A 16,069-nucleotide genomic window follows, 5' to 3' on the forward strand; every position below is an offset into this window, starting at 1 on the left:
TGAAAAAGTATTTGCCCCCTTTCTAATTCGCTCTATATTTGCATATTTTTTTTTATACTGAATGTTATCAAATCTTCAACCAAAACCTAATATGAGATAAAGAGAACCAATAACACAATGACATACTAATTGAATTTATTTCATAAACAAAGTTATCCAACACCCAATGCCCGTGTGAAAAAGTTATTGTCCCCTTGCGCACAATAGCTGGTTGTGCCACCTTCAGCTGCAAAGACTGCAACCAAACGCTTCCTGTAGTCGAGCAGTCTCTCACATCACTGTGGACGAATTTCGGCCAACTCTTCCATGCAGAACTGCTTTAACTCAGCAACATTTGTGGGTTTTCAAGAATGAACTGCTCGTTTAAAGTCCTGCGCTTCAGCTTCAGCTCACAGAGAGATGGCCTGACAGTTCCCTGTAGGATTCTCTGATACAGAGCAGAATTCATGGTTCCTTCCATTAAGGCAAGTCATCCAGTTCTTGAGCAAAGTACTCCTAAACCATCACACTACCACCACCATGCTTGACTGTTGGTATAAGGTTCTTTGGAATGCAATGTTTGGTTTTCGCCAGGAATAAATGGGACCCATGTCATCCAAAAAGTTATACTTCTGAATTATCGGTCCAAAGAACATTCTTCCAAGAGATTTGATGATCATCCAGGTGCTTTTTGGCAAACTTGAGTCAACTTTTTGGACGAGATTTGTCCCATTACTGACTTGCACTATGGGGCCTACAATTTATTTCAGATTCTCTCTCTCTCTCATATGATGACAATAAGTATGCTCTCTCTAATTCTCTTTCTCGGAGGACCTGAGCCCTAGGACCATGCCTCAAGACTACCTGGCATGATGACTCCTTGTTGTCCCCAGTCCACCTGGCCGTGCTGCTGCTCCAGTTTCAACTGTTCTGCCTGCGGCTATGGAACCCTGACCTGTTCACTGTGATTACTATTATTTGACCATGACATTTGAACATCTTGGCCATGTTCTATTATAATCTCCACCTGGCACAGCCAGAAGAGGACTGGCCACCCCTCATAGCCTGGTTCCTCTCTAGGTTTCGGCCTTTCTAGGGAGTTTATCCTAGACACCATGCTTCTACACCTGCATTGCTTGCCGTTTGGGGTTTTAGGCTGGGTTTCTGTACAGCACTTTGATATCAGCTGATGTAAGAGGGGCTATATAAATAGATTTGATATGCTATGTTTCTCTGTTTCTAGTCAGTCCTCTCACCTGCACCATGGCCACCAGCTCCTGGAGCTGCCGTAGTTTCTGCTTGGCGGTCTGCAGCCGGTGGACTTTGTGGGCGAAGTCTGCGTCCTCATTCTCCAGGCTGCTCCTTCTGCTCGACCCCGAGCCCTCGCTGTCCCGGCCCCCGGCTCCCCGCACCTCCTCTTCATCCTCCAGGGCATCGTCATCATCGACCTGGTTGTAGGGGCGGTTGTACTGGCACTCTGGTGGAGACAGAAACAATGAGGGTTAGTGAGATGAGTGGGTTGTGTGTGTATACAGGTTGCACGCATGTAATGTGCGCATGTGTGTCACGCTACCTATGGCTGAGGGGATGTTGAGGCTGCGGAGGTTGGCTGCTGCAGAGCGGTTGTTGATCTCACACTCGGTGTTGAGCCTCCCGTCAACGTGGTTGTTGGTGCTGCTGCCTCCTCGGCCGTTGGTCAGACTGTTCATTTCTGTCCAGTTCCCAGAATGCTGTGGGTTTCTGACCAGGGGAAAGAAAGATGGAGAAGAGGGTCAAGTCTCAATTTCACTCTCCGGCATGATTTGCACTTGGGAATTGTATTATCTAAACCTTTATAATATTTCTTAGCCAGGAAAGTAATTGAAAACAACCTAGCTTTTACAATAAACTGGTAATTTGGGGACATTAAGGGAACAGATTATATGCTTGGTTTGAAACGAACCAGTTACTGTCCATGGTTGCCGGTTCGAATCCAAGGGCTGTGATGCTTAGTATCAGAATTGGACATGGCCCACTAATAAACAGCTCAAATGAGGAATAATAAAGACTTCACCCTATTCCGTCCGTGTCCTTCAAGTACCTTATGTTGGTGATGGGGGGCCGGCGGTTCTCCTGCTCCGAGTCGAACATGGTCTCCAGCATGGAGCCGTCCTCCTCAGTCTCCTCCTCAGTCTCCTCATCCTCCTTCACGTTCTCGTTGACTGTGTCCACCATCATGTCTGATGTCTGCTCGTAGTACTGCACTAGCTCACGCAGCTCGTTCAGACGCTTGTGCACCTCCTTCAGCTTCCTGTGGACACACACACACTTAGGCCTGATTCTGTTTTAAATGACTCTGTAAATGACTTAAAAGCACCATAAGTGAGACAGAGCAGTCTATTCCTTTTGAGTCACATTTCAGAGAGAGAGTGTGGAGGATTGAATGGGGAGACATGGAATGGGGGAAAGAGACTAAGGTTGATACATGGACAACTGATTCAATGAAGGAGTGACACTTGACTAATTGGATCTATTGTTCATTCATCAGACTAATGAATGAATTAGAGAGATAAGGGTGATGGATGGTAGAGTTTGTCTGAAGGAACAGTACAGTATGGATCTTCAGCTGCCGGTACCAGAGCGATACAAAGGGCGCATGCTAATAGTCTGAGTTGGTTCCCTCTACTCATCTCCTTTGCTTCATCGGCACTGGGTTGTATTCATTAAGTCCAGGTAGTCCCAATAGACATGGAACACTGGTCACTTCAATAATGTTTACATACTGTTGTAATCATTCCATATATTGTATTCTAGTCAATTCCATCCTATTCAACTATTGCTGAATATATACCATCCTACAGACATAATATTCTATCCACAAACACAGCAAAAAAAGTAACGTCCCTTTTTCAGGACCGTCTTTCAAAGACAATTCGTAAAAATCCAAATAACTTCACAGATCTGCATTGTAAAGGGTTTAAACACTGTTTCCAATGCTTGTTCAATGAACCATAAACAATTAATGAACACGCACCTGTGGAACGGTCATTAAGACACTAACAGCTTACAGACGGAAGGCAATTAAGGTCACAGTTATGAAAAGAGGCCTTTCTACTGACTCTGAAAAACACCAAAAAGAAAGATGTCCAGGGTCCTTGCTCATCTGCGTGAACATGCCTTAGGCATGTTGCAAGGAAGCATGGGGACTGTAGATGTGGCCAGGGCAATAAATTGCAATGTCCGTACTGTGAGACGCCTAAGACAGCGCTACAGGGAGACAGGACGGACAGCTGATCATCCTCGCAGTGGCAGTCTACGTGTAACACCTGCACAGGATCAGTACATCCGAACATCACACCTGCGGGACAGGTACAGGATGGCAAGAACAACTGCCCGAGTTACACCAGGAACGCACAATCCCTCCATCAGTGCTCAGACTGTCTGCAATAGGCTGAGAGAAGCTGGACTGAGGGCTTGTAGGCCTGTTGTTAGGCAGGTCCTCACCAGACATCACCGGCAACAACGTCACCTACGGGCACAAACCCACCGTTGCTGGACCAGACAGGACTGGCAAAAAGTGCTCTTCACTGACGAGTCGCAGTTGTGGCTCACCAGGAATGTTAGTGTTCTGCCATGGCCAGCGAAGAGCCCGGATCTCAAACCCATTGAGCACGTCTGGGAGCTATTGGATCGGAAGGTGAGGGCTAAGGCCATTCCACCCAGAAAACGTCCGGAAACTTGCAGGTGCCTTGGTGGAAGAGTGGGGTAACATCTCACAGCAAGAACTGGCAAATCTGGTGCAGTCCATGAGGAGGAGATGCACTGCAGTACTTAATGCAGCTCATGGCCACACCAGATACGGACTGCTTTTTTAAAATTGTATCCCCCCTTTGTTCAGGGACACATTATTCCATTTATGTTAGTCACATGTCTGTGGAACATGTTCAGTTTGTCTCAGTTGTTGAATCTTGTTATGTCCATACAAATATTTACACATGTTAAGTTGGCTGAAAATAAACGCAGTTGACAGTGAGAGGACTTTTTTATTTTGCTGAGTTTACTATCCATGTCTATACATCCCATCCAGTGCATTCGGAAAGTATTCAGACCACTTGACTTTATCCACATTTTGATAAATTACAGCCTTAATGTAAAATGTACTAAATACAAAATTGTACTCAAACACACAATACCCCATAATGACAGAGAACAAAATAAATTCCTTATTTACATAGGTATTCAGACATTTTGCTATGACTCGAATTTGAGTTCAGGCGCATCCTGTTTCCATTGATCATCCTTGAGATGTTTCTACAACTTGGGAGTCCACCGGTTGTAAATTCAATTGATTGGACATGATTTGGAAAGGCAGACACACCGGTCTATGTTAGGTCCCACAGTCGACAGCGCATGTCAGAGCAAAAACCAAGCCATGAGGTCGAAATAATTGTCTGTAGAGCTCCGAGACAGGATTGGGGAAAGGGTACCAAAAAAATGTCTGCAGCATTGAACGTCCCCGTGAACACAGTGGCTATCATTCCTAAATGGAAAAAGTTTGGAACCACCAAGACTCTTCCTAGAGCTGGCTGCTCAGCCAAACTGAGCAATCGGGGGAGAAGGCCCTTGGTCAAGGAGGTGACCAAGAACCCAATGGTCACTCTGACAGAGCTCCAGAGTTCCTCTGTGGAGATGGGAGAACCTTTCAGAAGGACAACCATCTTGGTAGCAATCCACCAATCAGGCCTTTATGGTTGAGTGGCCAGACAGAAGCCACTCCTCAGTAAAAGGAACACGACAGCCCACTTGGTCTGGAAAGACCTGGAAATAGCTGTGCAGCAACGCTCCCCATCCAACCTGACAGAGCTTGAAAGGATCTGCCGAGAAGAACGCGAGAAAATCCCCAAATACAGGTGTGCCAAGCTTGTAGCGTCATACTCAAAGACTTGAGGCTGTAATCGCTGCCAAAGGTGCTTCAACAAAGTACTGAGTAAAAGGGTCTGAATACTTACGTAAATATGATATTTCAGTTTATTTTTAATACATTTGCAAAAATGTCTAAAAACCCGTTTTTCCTTTGTAATGATGGGGTACTGTGTGTAGATTGATGAGGGGGAAAACTATTTAACCCCTCTTAGAATAAGACAAAATGTGGAAAAAGTCAAGGGTCTGAACGATTTCCGAATGCACTGTATACATGCACACATACATATTCATACACCGGACTAAGACATTGCTCGTCCTAATATTTCTTAATTCCATTCTTTTAGAGATTTGTGTGTATTGTTTTGAATTTTTTCGGATATTACTGCACTGTTGGAGCTAGGAACACAAGCATGTTGCTACATTTCGCTACACCCGCAATAACATCTGCTAAATATGTGTATGCAACCAATAAAATGTGATTTGGGCAAGTGCAGGAAGTCCCTCTGCATTTCAGTGAGTTTTCTACCATTTGGTTCCTTATGAATACAACTGTGGTGTGACGTGCACTGATCGTAATAATAGTTGGAGTTTAGTACCGGAGTTTGTCTGCCGGGGCGTCCTCATGCTGGGGTTGCGTGGAGGGGTCCCGTCTCACGGCTGAGGCCCCGTTGGGCTCCCGGTACAGGGCAGAGGGGCGGTCCGAGGAGGGGCCCGCGCCCAAAGCCAGGCTACGCTGAGAGGACAGGGACACACTGCCACCGCGACCTGACAGAACACACATTACTCACACATGCACGGCAGCAAACTTACAAGCTTCTATCATATGCACCAGGGTTCCCCGCAAAGAACGTAAGACGGGAGCTGCGCAAAAAAGAAAAATAAATAAATACAAGTTTGTCATCATTAAAGGCAATGTTTTGCAGGAAATGGCATTTGTAGGTGTTTAAATAAGCAAGAATCTCGCAAAAAATATATCACTGCCCCCCCTCCGGGCCTCCATCCCTGACGGTGTTAACCTACTACTAGTCAGTTACAGAGACAAGCCATAACTTACAGGAGTTGTTGTTGAGGGTCTGGTCACGGAGTGAGTGCAGCTCCTGCAGGATCTTGTCCATGGTCTGCTTCTTGTCCTGCAGCTCCTGCAACTTGGTCAGCTTGGCGCTCGCCGCCGAGGCCGACGTGGGGATGATAGACGTCAGGGAGGTGAGAGAGCTGGGATGGAGGAAGGAGGAGGCAGAGCGGGAAGGAAGGGAAGGCTGGGAGGAGCGAGAGCGGCAGACTTCCCGGGAGAGGGAGAGGCTCGCGGCTTGTCTGCGGTTGTCTGGGACTGCTGCCTTGGTCTGAGGAAGGAAAGGCACACAGGATGTTAGTAGGTGTTAGTAGTTGAACAAACATTCAACATAATTTATTACTTTGATGGGTAGCACTTTACATTACCACACAGGATAAAGTGGTAATAACATGGTAACAAGTCCTAATTACTCAACATGAAGAATTCATTTTGCCTAGTTACCCCATTTAAATGTAATCATTCTAGTTACAGGGTTATACACCACGTCAGGTAATAGAGTGGTAACAATACCATGTTATTACAACTTTCGATATTTGCCAGGATTGTATTCATTAGGCATCAGACAGAAGCGCTAATACTTTTGACTATGGTGTGCCCTAATTAATACGACCCAGTATTGTATGTTGCTGGTACCTGGGAGTCGTGCAGCTGGTTGTGGAAGCGTTGAATGAGGTCGTTCAGCTCATCGTTCAGCTCCGAGGTGATGCTCAGCCCTGACACACTGCCTGTGGTCTCTGTCGGCACTGGAACACACACACCAAATGAAAAAAGGTTACGTGTGTGTGTAGCTACCAGCTCTGCAAGTGCGCTGTGTGTCCAGTGTGTGTTTACACTATGTGGTTGTGTGTGCTCCTCTGCGTGCACTCTCTATGTGGCCTGTGTCTCACCGGTGTCAGCCATGGTTTGTGTGGCTTGCTGGGAGCTGTGCTGCATGGTCAGTAGTGCTGCCTGACGGCCCTGTAGAGCCCTGAGCTGCTCCTGCTGCTCCAGCATCTTCTTCAGGAGCTCGTGCTGCTTCCTCAAGTTCTCCAGCTCCTCCTTCTGGTCACTGCGGCCTGCAATACGGCCCTGTTGGAGACACGCACATAAGAAATCACCAGCACAAGCAGAACTGGTTGTGCGTCAGATGCTGACAGCGCAGACTTCCTGGTGTTACACCGGCAATGGAAGGGATGGAGAGAATGGGAGAAGGAGGGAGGGAGGGAGAGAGAGAAGGAGGGATGGAATGGGATGATAAGAGGGAGGGATGGCAGCAATTAAATAGCCTTGGTCTGCTTGGGTGACACTACTTCTAGACGAAGTGTCTTACTATCTGGTAGAGATTGTAATGCATATCCCTATTAGAGGTCGACCGATTAATCGGAATGGCCAATTAATTAGGGCCGATTTCAAGTTTTCATAATCGGTAATTGGTATTTTTGGCCACCGATTTGCCGATTTTTTTACACCTTTATTTAACTAGGCAAGTCAGATTAAGAACACATTCTTATTTTCAATGACGGCCTAGGAACGGGGATTAACTGCCTTGTTCAGGGGGGATTCGGGGATACGTTCTTGCAACCTTCCGGTTACTAATCCAATCCAACGCACGAGGAGCCTGCATGGCAGGCTGACTACCTGTTATGTGAGGGCAGCAAGAAGCCAAGGTAAGTTGCTAGCTAGCATTAAACATATCTTATAAAAAACTATCAATCTTAACATAATCACTACCGTAAATTCCGGACTATAAGCCGCAACTTTTTTCCCACGCTTTGAACTTCGCGGCTTAAACAATGACGCGGCTAATATATGGATTTTCCCCGCTTTCAAATTTGTGGGTCCTGACAGCGTGGAGCATTGTCAAAAAAATCCACTTTCATCAACGGGTTTCGAAAGGCTGGACTGCTGCGTATTGAAGAGGGCTCAGCGGGGGATTTGCCTCCGGATGAAAGTGACGAGAGCGACAATGAAAACGATCCAATATCGGATGAAGCAATTCTGAGGCTATTCAACTCCGACACCGAAGGAGATGGTTTCAGTGCCCAGGAGGAGGAAGATAGTGACCAATGACTTTCTTGGTAGGCTACTGTTTACTGCAAATGTTTTGTTACAAGCCGTGTTTCGTTAAAGCCCATTTATTTTTGTTACAAGCCGTGCTTCGTTAAAGCCTGTGTAAAGTTCATTTGTTTCAATGTACAGGTAGGCACCTGCGGCTTTTAGACATGTGCGGCTTATTTATGTTCAAAATTATATATATTTTTTAATTCAGTGGGTGCGGCTTATATTCAGGTGCACTCAATAGTCCGGAAATTACGGTAGTTAAACTAGTAATATCATCAACCATGTGTAGTTATCTGACGTGTCCTGCGTTGCATATAATCGATGCGGTGCCTGTTAATTTACCATTGAATCACAGCCTATTTCGCCAAACGGGTGTTGATTTAACAAGCGCATTTGCGAAAAAAAGCACTGTCGTTGCACCAATGTACCTAACCATAAACATCAATGCCTTTCTTTAAAATCAATAAACAAGTATATATTTTTAAACCTGCATTATTTAGTTAATATTGCCTGCTAACATGAAATTGTGTCACATCTCTAGCGTTCATTGCACGCAGAGTCAGGGTATATGCAACAGTTTGGGCGCCTGGCTCGTTGCGAACTAATTTGCCAGAATTTTACGTAATTATGACATAACTCGTAAGCATTCATTCAGACAGCACTTTCGTGAGTTTTGCCAGCAGCTCGTCGCTGTGTTTCAAGCCGTTTATGACTTCAAACCGGGTGCGTATAATTTGTGGAACGTTCCAACAGGAATCTATTCCAAAAACTTCGTAAATAACAAGGTTGCCAAAAAACAACGCATATAAAGTTGTATAGCGGCAGAATAAGATACCGGGTAGTGAGTGGTCTATTTCATTGCGTTTTTCACTCATCACGTTTATTCCGAAAAATGTCTGTCCTCACTCTGGTTGCCTATGGACAAACATTAAGAATAAGCTACGTGGTGAGTTGATGCCTAGTCGGCGGCTAGTTAGCTAGGTTTGTATGCGTTGCTACTTTGTATGCGTTGTTGGTTGGCAACCTTTTACTTTACGTTTTTTGGAACAGATTCCTGTTGGAACGTTCCACAAATTATACCCACCCCTTTAAGCCTATCAACTCCCAAGATTAGGCTGGTGTAACCGATGTGAAATGGCTAGCTAGTTAGCGGGGTGCGCGCTAATAGCGTTTCAAACGACACTCGCTCTGAGACTTGGAGTAGTTGTTTCCCCTTCCTCTACATGGGTAACGCTGCTTCGAGGGTGGCTGTTGTCGATGTGTTCCTGGTTCGAGCCCAGGTAGGAGCGAGGAGAGGGACGGAAGCTATACTGTTACACTGGCAATACTAAAGTGCCTATAAGAACATCCAATAGTCAAAGGTATATGAAATACAAATCGTATAGAGAGAAATAGTCCTATAATTCCTATAATAACTACAACCTAAAACTTACCTGGGAATATTGAAGACTCATTAAAAGGAACCACCAGCTTTCATATGTTCCCATGTTCTGAGCAAGGAACTTAAACGTTAGCTTTTTTACATGGCACTTTTACTTTCTTCTCCAACACTTTATTTTGCATTATATAAACCAAATTGAACAAGTTTGATTATTTATTTGAGGCTAAATTGATTTTATTGATGTATTATATTAAGTTAAAGTAAGTGTTCATTCAGTATTGTTGTAATTATCATTATTATAAATGAATAAAAAAAAAAAAAAATACAATTTAAAAAAAAAAGTTATTATATGGGGTTTTTTCTTCTTAAATTTTTTTTTATATATATATATATATATATATATATATATATATATATATTAAAAAAAAAATTCAAACAAAAATAAATTCAAAAAAGAAATAAATGAATAAAATAAAAAATACAATTATAATAATAAAAAAAATTATCGGCCGATTAATCGGTATCGGCTTTTTTGGTCCTCCAAGAATCGGTATCGGCGTTGAAAAATCATAATCGGTCGACCTCTAATCCCTATGCAGCATAGCAGATGATCTCGTTTGTGACCAATCCAAAAAAGTAGCAGGAGGGGTTGGTTGTCAGAACTAGAGGAAGGGCTACTTACGGTGGCATTGGAGGCGTCGGAGGAGCGCACCTCGATGTTGAGGGTGGTGCTCTCTGGCAATGAGCCTGAACCCACGGCCGAGTCCAGTGTTCCCGCCTCGTCCTCCTCGTTCTCTCTCGCCTACAGAAGAGGCGGCGGTCAGTAAAATACTAGGCACGGACTGCAAGCACGGTCTCCCTCTTTGGCCCGAACTATGGTACTATGGACACTGAGGGTGTAGTGGCTATGGGAACACAGGTCTTCAACCGTTTCCTTCCCTTTCAATGTAATACTTGAACAGTGGATGGAGTGAAAAAGTTAGTATACAACAATGAAGAGAGTCATAACTACTCGCACATAAATGCCGGAGGGGGGTAACCCATGTAATATTGATAGCAAGATGCGCTGACAGCAAGATCAAATGACACGTGCCATCCAGAAGTTCAGAAGCAATGTGTGTCATGTCCTAGATTTGTCTGCCAAATAGAACAAGATACACGACTGTCTTGCCAGCGTGTTTCAGACGCCTTGGCATTAAAAATACATGACCAGGGTGCAGTGAAAAGTTCCCCAAGCAAAACAGCTTGAACTATCAACAGCAATGTGAGAAAGAAGCAGTGGACTGCAGGCTTCTTTAACAGGCAAAAGCCCAAGGCTGCCGTAGCTTGTTTTTACTATCAATACCGTAGAGTGAATTCAAACTAAAAGTCTCTCGAAATCAGCCACTTTCATCCTTAAATGACAGAAAGATGGAAAGAGAAAAATAAAGACAGACAGATCAAGCCAAAAAGAGAAAGGAGAAAAACAGAGACACAGAAAGAGAGACCGTGAGAAAGCCGTGATAAGCCAGCGTACTGTACTGACCAGCATCTTCTGCAGGAAGCGGAGGTAGGACCTCTCCTGCTCCTTGAGGTGGGCGATGAGGTGGGTGAGGCGCTCCACATTGGCCGGGATGTCGTTCTTCTCCACCAGGTCATCCCTCATGGAGCTGGCTTTGCCGATATACTCCCGGATCTGAACCAACTTGCTCACCACCTGATAGGGACACCAGAGAGTGTAAGGGTGTGTGAGAGACAGGGTGTTTATGAGATAGTGGCACAGCAGAGAGAGAGCATGTGTGCGTGCATGTCTGAGTGTAAATGATCGAGAGAGCGAGACAGAGAAATGGTGTGTGAGAGAGCGGATACCAGTCCGCTCACTGCAGACTGAGCTAAACGAGGGCAGAACTCACTTGGGAACCTGCGGTGGTGGCATATTTTTAAATTGCCCTAAATAAGCACTGGTTTCATCATCATCTTGCTTGCCTAGTCTCCCATCCTCGTTCTACCATTTATTTTCTTACAAGATCGAGAGCACAGCATGCCATGTGACCGTTTGCAGACAGTACAGGACGATCAGTTCAGCGCAAGCACAGACTTGAGTGGTGAAAATGCTGTTCCAAGGTATGCTATTTATATAGACGTCCAAAATGGGTTACTGAGTAAGACAAATGTACAGGTTTTTCCTCTATGTACCCACAACTAAACTACCTTTACTGTATGCATTGTCCAATGTTTGTTCTATTTTAATTAAGTATTGAAACTACAAACTTCAATAATTTGCATTGTGCAATAAGTGGCTGATCAAACAAAACAGACTACATACAGAGAGTATAAAATGGAAGTGCTGAAAAGCCCTAATCCAGTAAACCCAAGTGCCTAGACATTACCTACCTGACTACTGTCGATGCTGAGCTCTCCTCTCCCATCCTCCCTAGAGGGAAGGAGCCCTCTCTCGGCCCCTCTACCTAGCCTGGGGGTGTCATTGCTGGGCAGGGAGGGGGTGAATGCGTCCCTGAGACCCAGGCCAGGGCTCTGCTTCTTGGCTGAGGCGGCGACGGAGGGGGTTGCGGGGGCCGAGGTGGAGGGCGCGTCCCGACTCTTGTTGGTGTTGACATGCAGCGGCAGGAATTTGAAGGGTTTTTTGTTTTCCGCCGCCAGTTCTCGCTGGTTGTTGGCTGCTGTGACCCGACCCTGGGAGTCGCTGCCCACACTCCTCTGGGAAAAGAGAGCGACGAGGGATGTGTCACAACCTGGCTTCCAGTCTAAGTTACAGTACAATGCAGCAGAACCTCTGCGATATAAAAAGCTAGAAAGAAGGTCCTTTGGAACATTGAATAGTTTAAAACTTTCACATTCGTAAAGACAACACACCAAGAAAAGTGAGCGTTTTTACATGAACAGTACCCTTCCACAACATCTTCGGTGAACTTTACACATTTCTGGATTAACTATGACCCCCCCCCCCCAGACACCAACCCCCAACAATCACAGATAAATACTCCAAGAAGAAATACTTGGTTAAGAAAGCTCTATGGAGAATCCTCTCACCTCATCTAGATCAGTGAAGTTGATCCTCTGCCGGAGACGGTCCAGCTCGGCCTGGTCGGGCACCGACATCTGGGTGGTGTACTTGACGTGGGGGAAGGAGTGAGGGGTGTTTGTCCTTCTCCGCCCCGTGCCAGGTGTGGACTCCGGGGAGATGTCATTGGTCAGCCGGCTCTCCGCCACGCCGCCAGCTGAGAATTTCTTCCTGTTCTTCTCCGTCAAGCGGTTGGCCGCCTTCTGCTGGATGCCCCAGTCCTGAGAGGGGACAGGAAGCTTTCAAAAAGGGGTGTAGGGTGAAGTTATCCCTAAACACTGATCTTGGGTCAGTTTTGCATTTCCCTACCACATATGGTTCAGGTTGGGATTGGGAGAGGGGAAGCTGATCCTTGACATTTACTTAGGGGAAACTTCACCCTGGAGCTTTAAAAAAAGGACAGACGGTCATATCCACATATGCATGTGTTTTATGTAATACCATGTACTGTATAATGCTGTACTTGCTTGATGATAAGCACATCGTGGTTCCCCAAAAGGGACACATCACAATAAACTTGTAATACACTATTTCAATTCCATGTCTCACTTTGGTCAGCATTGTAGGTAGACATACAGACTCTAGAGCTAGACAGTGAGGGGGCTGAATCCTAACTAAAGCTATAGAGTACCACAGTAAGAGTCATAATACCCATAAAACCTAGCGGTCACACAGTGAAATAGTTCCAATAGTTTTTCCAACATTCATTTTTCCCCATAAGGGATTTTAGAAAAACTTCACATAAGGACGGCGTATTGCGTAGATGGTGGGAAAATTATTGGAACCATTTCCCTGACCTCTAGGTTTTATGACATCTCCACTGTGGGGCTATATGCACAAACAACTCATGCAATCAAAGACTTCAGTTACTTTCGCAAATCTCCAGTTAGGATTCAACCTTTTAGTGTCCATTCTCAATGGCCCCAAATGTCACCCTATTCCAGTAGTGCCCTACTTTCGACCAAGACCCATAGGGCTCTGATCAAAAGTAGTGCATTGCACTACATAGGGAATAGGGTTCCATTTGGGACGCAACTATTGTCTCTCTCGTCTTCTCTGTACCATGTTGTTGAGCCTGTCCTCTAGGCTGCTGCCGTTGGTAACGGTCCAGTTGTGCAGCTCCTGGTCGTCTGCGCAGTCGTCAAAGGGAGTGCCCCCTGTCGCCATGTCCTCCTCCGCGCCGCACCTGTTGGGTTGATGGCATGCATTGTCAGTCAACACTCTAGAACGGCTTTGGACTGGAGACAAAAGCACACACACACACACAGTAGGTCTCTTTCATACTGGCATACTGTACTCATTCACTCACCAGGGTTTCCGTTTGCGGGTAATTGCCGGCCTTTGGACGATAACAAAATGAAAAGCCAATAAAATTGTTGCCAGACAAATTGACCAGGAGAAGAAAAAAATATATATAATTCTCCCAGTGCAAAATAATGCTTTTTATTAATTGATGGAAATACAGTTGTCACCAACCGGTCGATCACGATCAACCTCCAATGCATTCCTAGTCAATCGCTGAAACATTTCTGTAAAAAACACAATGATAAAGCACTGTGTTCCTATTTTTTTTTTGGTCTCGGGCTGTCGGTGGTAGGTGCACCCAATTCACCTGCCCTGCGTGGCAGGTAGGCGAACTGTTGCCATTTTATGTGTCTGAAGGTAGAAACTCTGCCTTCCCTAGGGCCCAGAAAGCAAATCAAGTGCACTACAGGCCTACCGATGGCCAATCAGATTGCTCAGATTAGCATGTCTGCAGTATCGTCGCATGCGTAAAAGAAAAAGATACAGCAAAGTAGATACTGTGAGAGTAAAACTTTTAAAACCCTGACTAGAGAGAAACTGTCAACGAATACAGCAAAGAGCTGCTGTTTATATGAATGAGTTCATTTTAGTTCAAGTTCTTACTCAGCACTGTCAACACTTTTATAGGCCATGAAATGCAGGTTCCTATTTCCTCTCAGCGCTACAACAAGCAGTGCAGCAGTAATGCAGGAGCAGGAAAGTGTATCTATAGGCATGCGTCATTATTAGCAGCTTGGGTCTTTTTTAATACAGAGGAATATTTCACTTTCTGTCCATAGGAGTAACATGAATTTGTGCACGAGGCAGAATTAATGTGGTGCAACTCGAGTTTCACCATCAGCTGGAAGACGGTGTCCATTTTTTGGTCAGTGTCAGTGGAGGAAAGGGAGAGCGGGGGGATGTTGAGAGGCGGACGCTCAGTCTGCTGCCCTCTCCCCTCTGCTGAGACTGACCAGATGCAGGCACCATCAGCCCAGTAAAATTAAATTTAAAAGCAAATTATTTAAAATATATGCTCACTCAGATGTGCCTCACACGTAATACATCAACGGATCTATTACCGGTGTGATCATATAGCCTACCTCAAATTTTGAAATATTTATATTTTTTTAAATGGCCTGAACAACAATGCGTTGACAGCAATTCAAGCAAAGCTAATATGCAGTGACAATGTTTTGAGCCTATAGTTTACTGCATAAACCTAATTGTTCTAGAGTTTTTCGCTGTTAACACTATCAACGTTTCCCTTTACTGTGGAAATTGTGATTGAAAATGGATAATATTGCATTGATTCAATGTAACATAAAACAAAAAACTATGCAAGAGATTGTTGTAGGCAGAACGCGTCGGATTTGAATTCTATTGCATTGACACACTACTCAGCCCGTACCTGGGGCGGCAGGTAGCTTAGTGGTTAGAGTGTTAGGCCAGTAACCAAAAGATTACTAGATCGAATCCCCGAGCTGACAAGGTAAAAATCTGTCGTTCTGCCACTGAACAAGACAGTAAACCCACTCTTCCTAGCCCTTCATTCTAAAAAATTTTTTTTTTCTTAACCAACTTGCCTAGTTAAATAAAAGTAACTCTATACAGACCGGTGCGGCATAACCAATCTGAGCTACAGTAGACCTACATGCAAATAAACCATTGCCATATATGGATCTGTGCCATTTAAACACAACTGGATTGTGTTTACAGTGGTTGTGAGTAGATGTGATTGTTTTGAGATCAAAGCAAGAGCTGCATGTAGCCACGTGTGCACATTTTATTCATATCCTTTGCTAGTTAGTGAGTTATTAGTCCAGTTATAGATAATTAGTAGATAGTAATAGCTAATTTCTAGTCAACAATGGGTGACTGATTGCACAGACATCTTTGAATTGCACAGACATCTTTGAATAGCGAGTCAGTTAAAGAGCTTTGTCTTAAAAGGGGCAGTGTTATATTTTGATACAGGCTTGAATAAGCTAAGTAGCCAAAAGGCAGAGGGTAGCGTAATTTCTGATTCTCTGTAATAATAGTATGACAATAATAATGCATTTTATTTTGTAAAGTGGTTTCTTGGATCAAACAGCATTTTCAGTCACCTTGTCTGAAGGACAAGTTGATGAACAGGTTATTGTCAAGCCCTGTATGTTTTTTTCAAAAGTCTCATGGAATGTAAACCTACATTGAACACCACACATTGGCTGCTACTGTAAGTTGAAAGATAGAACAGCTATTTCCATGTTAAAATGTTATGGGCTGCATTTTCTTCATTGTTTTTGATAGTAGGCCACTCTGGTAGGGCTACATTGTGATCAAATAGCCACAGTAGCCTACATACGTG

At 44.6% G+C, this 16,069-nt stretch overlaps 1 protein-coding gene across 10 annotated transcripts in view; it reads right to left on the reverse strand.

Moving 5' to 3' along the window:
- Positions 1 to 16,069, reverse strand: part of LOC106609941 (pericentriolar material 1 protein) — a 48,566-nt gene that overhangs the window by 29,481 nt on the left and 3,016 nt on the right. For all 10 annotated transcript variants that reach the window (XM_082978346.1, XM_082978354.1, XM_082978352.1 and 7 more), the window contains exons 2-13: positions 13,498 to 13,621; positions 12,405 to 12,656; positions 11,748 to 12,071; positions 10,900 to 11,070; positions 10,057 to 10,176; positions 6,841 to 7,021; positions 6,587 to 6,696; positions 5,936 to 6,221; positions 5,478 to 5,646; positions 2,060 to 2,269; positions 1,553 to 1,719; positions 1,236 to 1,456 (exon numbers count right to left, since the gene is read on the reverse strand). In XM_082978346.1, coding sequence (XP_082834472.1) covers positions 1,236 to 1,456; positions 1,553 to 1,719; positions 2,060 to 2,269; positions 5,478 to 5,646; positions 5,936 to 6,221; positions 6,587 to 6,696; positions 6,841 to 7,021; positions 10,057 to 10,176; positions 10,900 to 11,070; positions 11,748 to 12,071; positions 12,405 to 12,656; positions 13,498 to 13,602 — 2,316 coding nt within the window. In that variant the 5' untranslated portion in view covers positions 13,603 to 13,621. The remainder of the gene's footprint in view (positions 1 to 1,235; positions 1,457 to 1,552; positions 1,720 to 2,059; positions 2,270 to 5,477; positions 5,647 to 5,935; positions 6,222 to 6,586; positions 6,697 to 6,840; positions 7,022 to 10,056; positions 10,177 to 10,899; positions 11,071 to 11,747; positions 12,072 to 12,404; positions 12,657 to 13,497; positions 13,622 to 16,069) is intronic.

The sequence above is a fragment of the Salmo salar genome, chromosome 08, assembly GCF_965601325.2.
Source record: "Salmo salar chromosome 08, fSalSal1, whole genome shotgun sequence".
Taxonomy (NCBI): domain Eukaryota; kingdom Metazoa; phylum Chordata; class Actinopteri; order Salmoniformes; family Salmonidae; genus Salmo; species Salmo salar.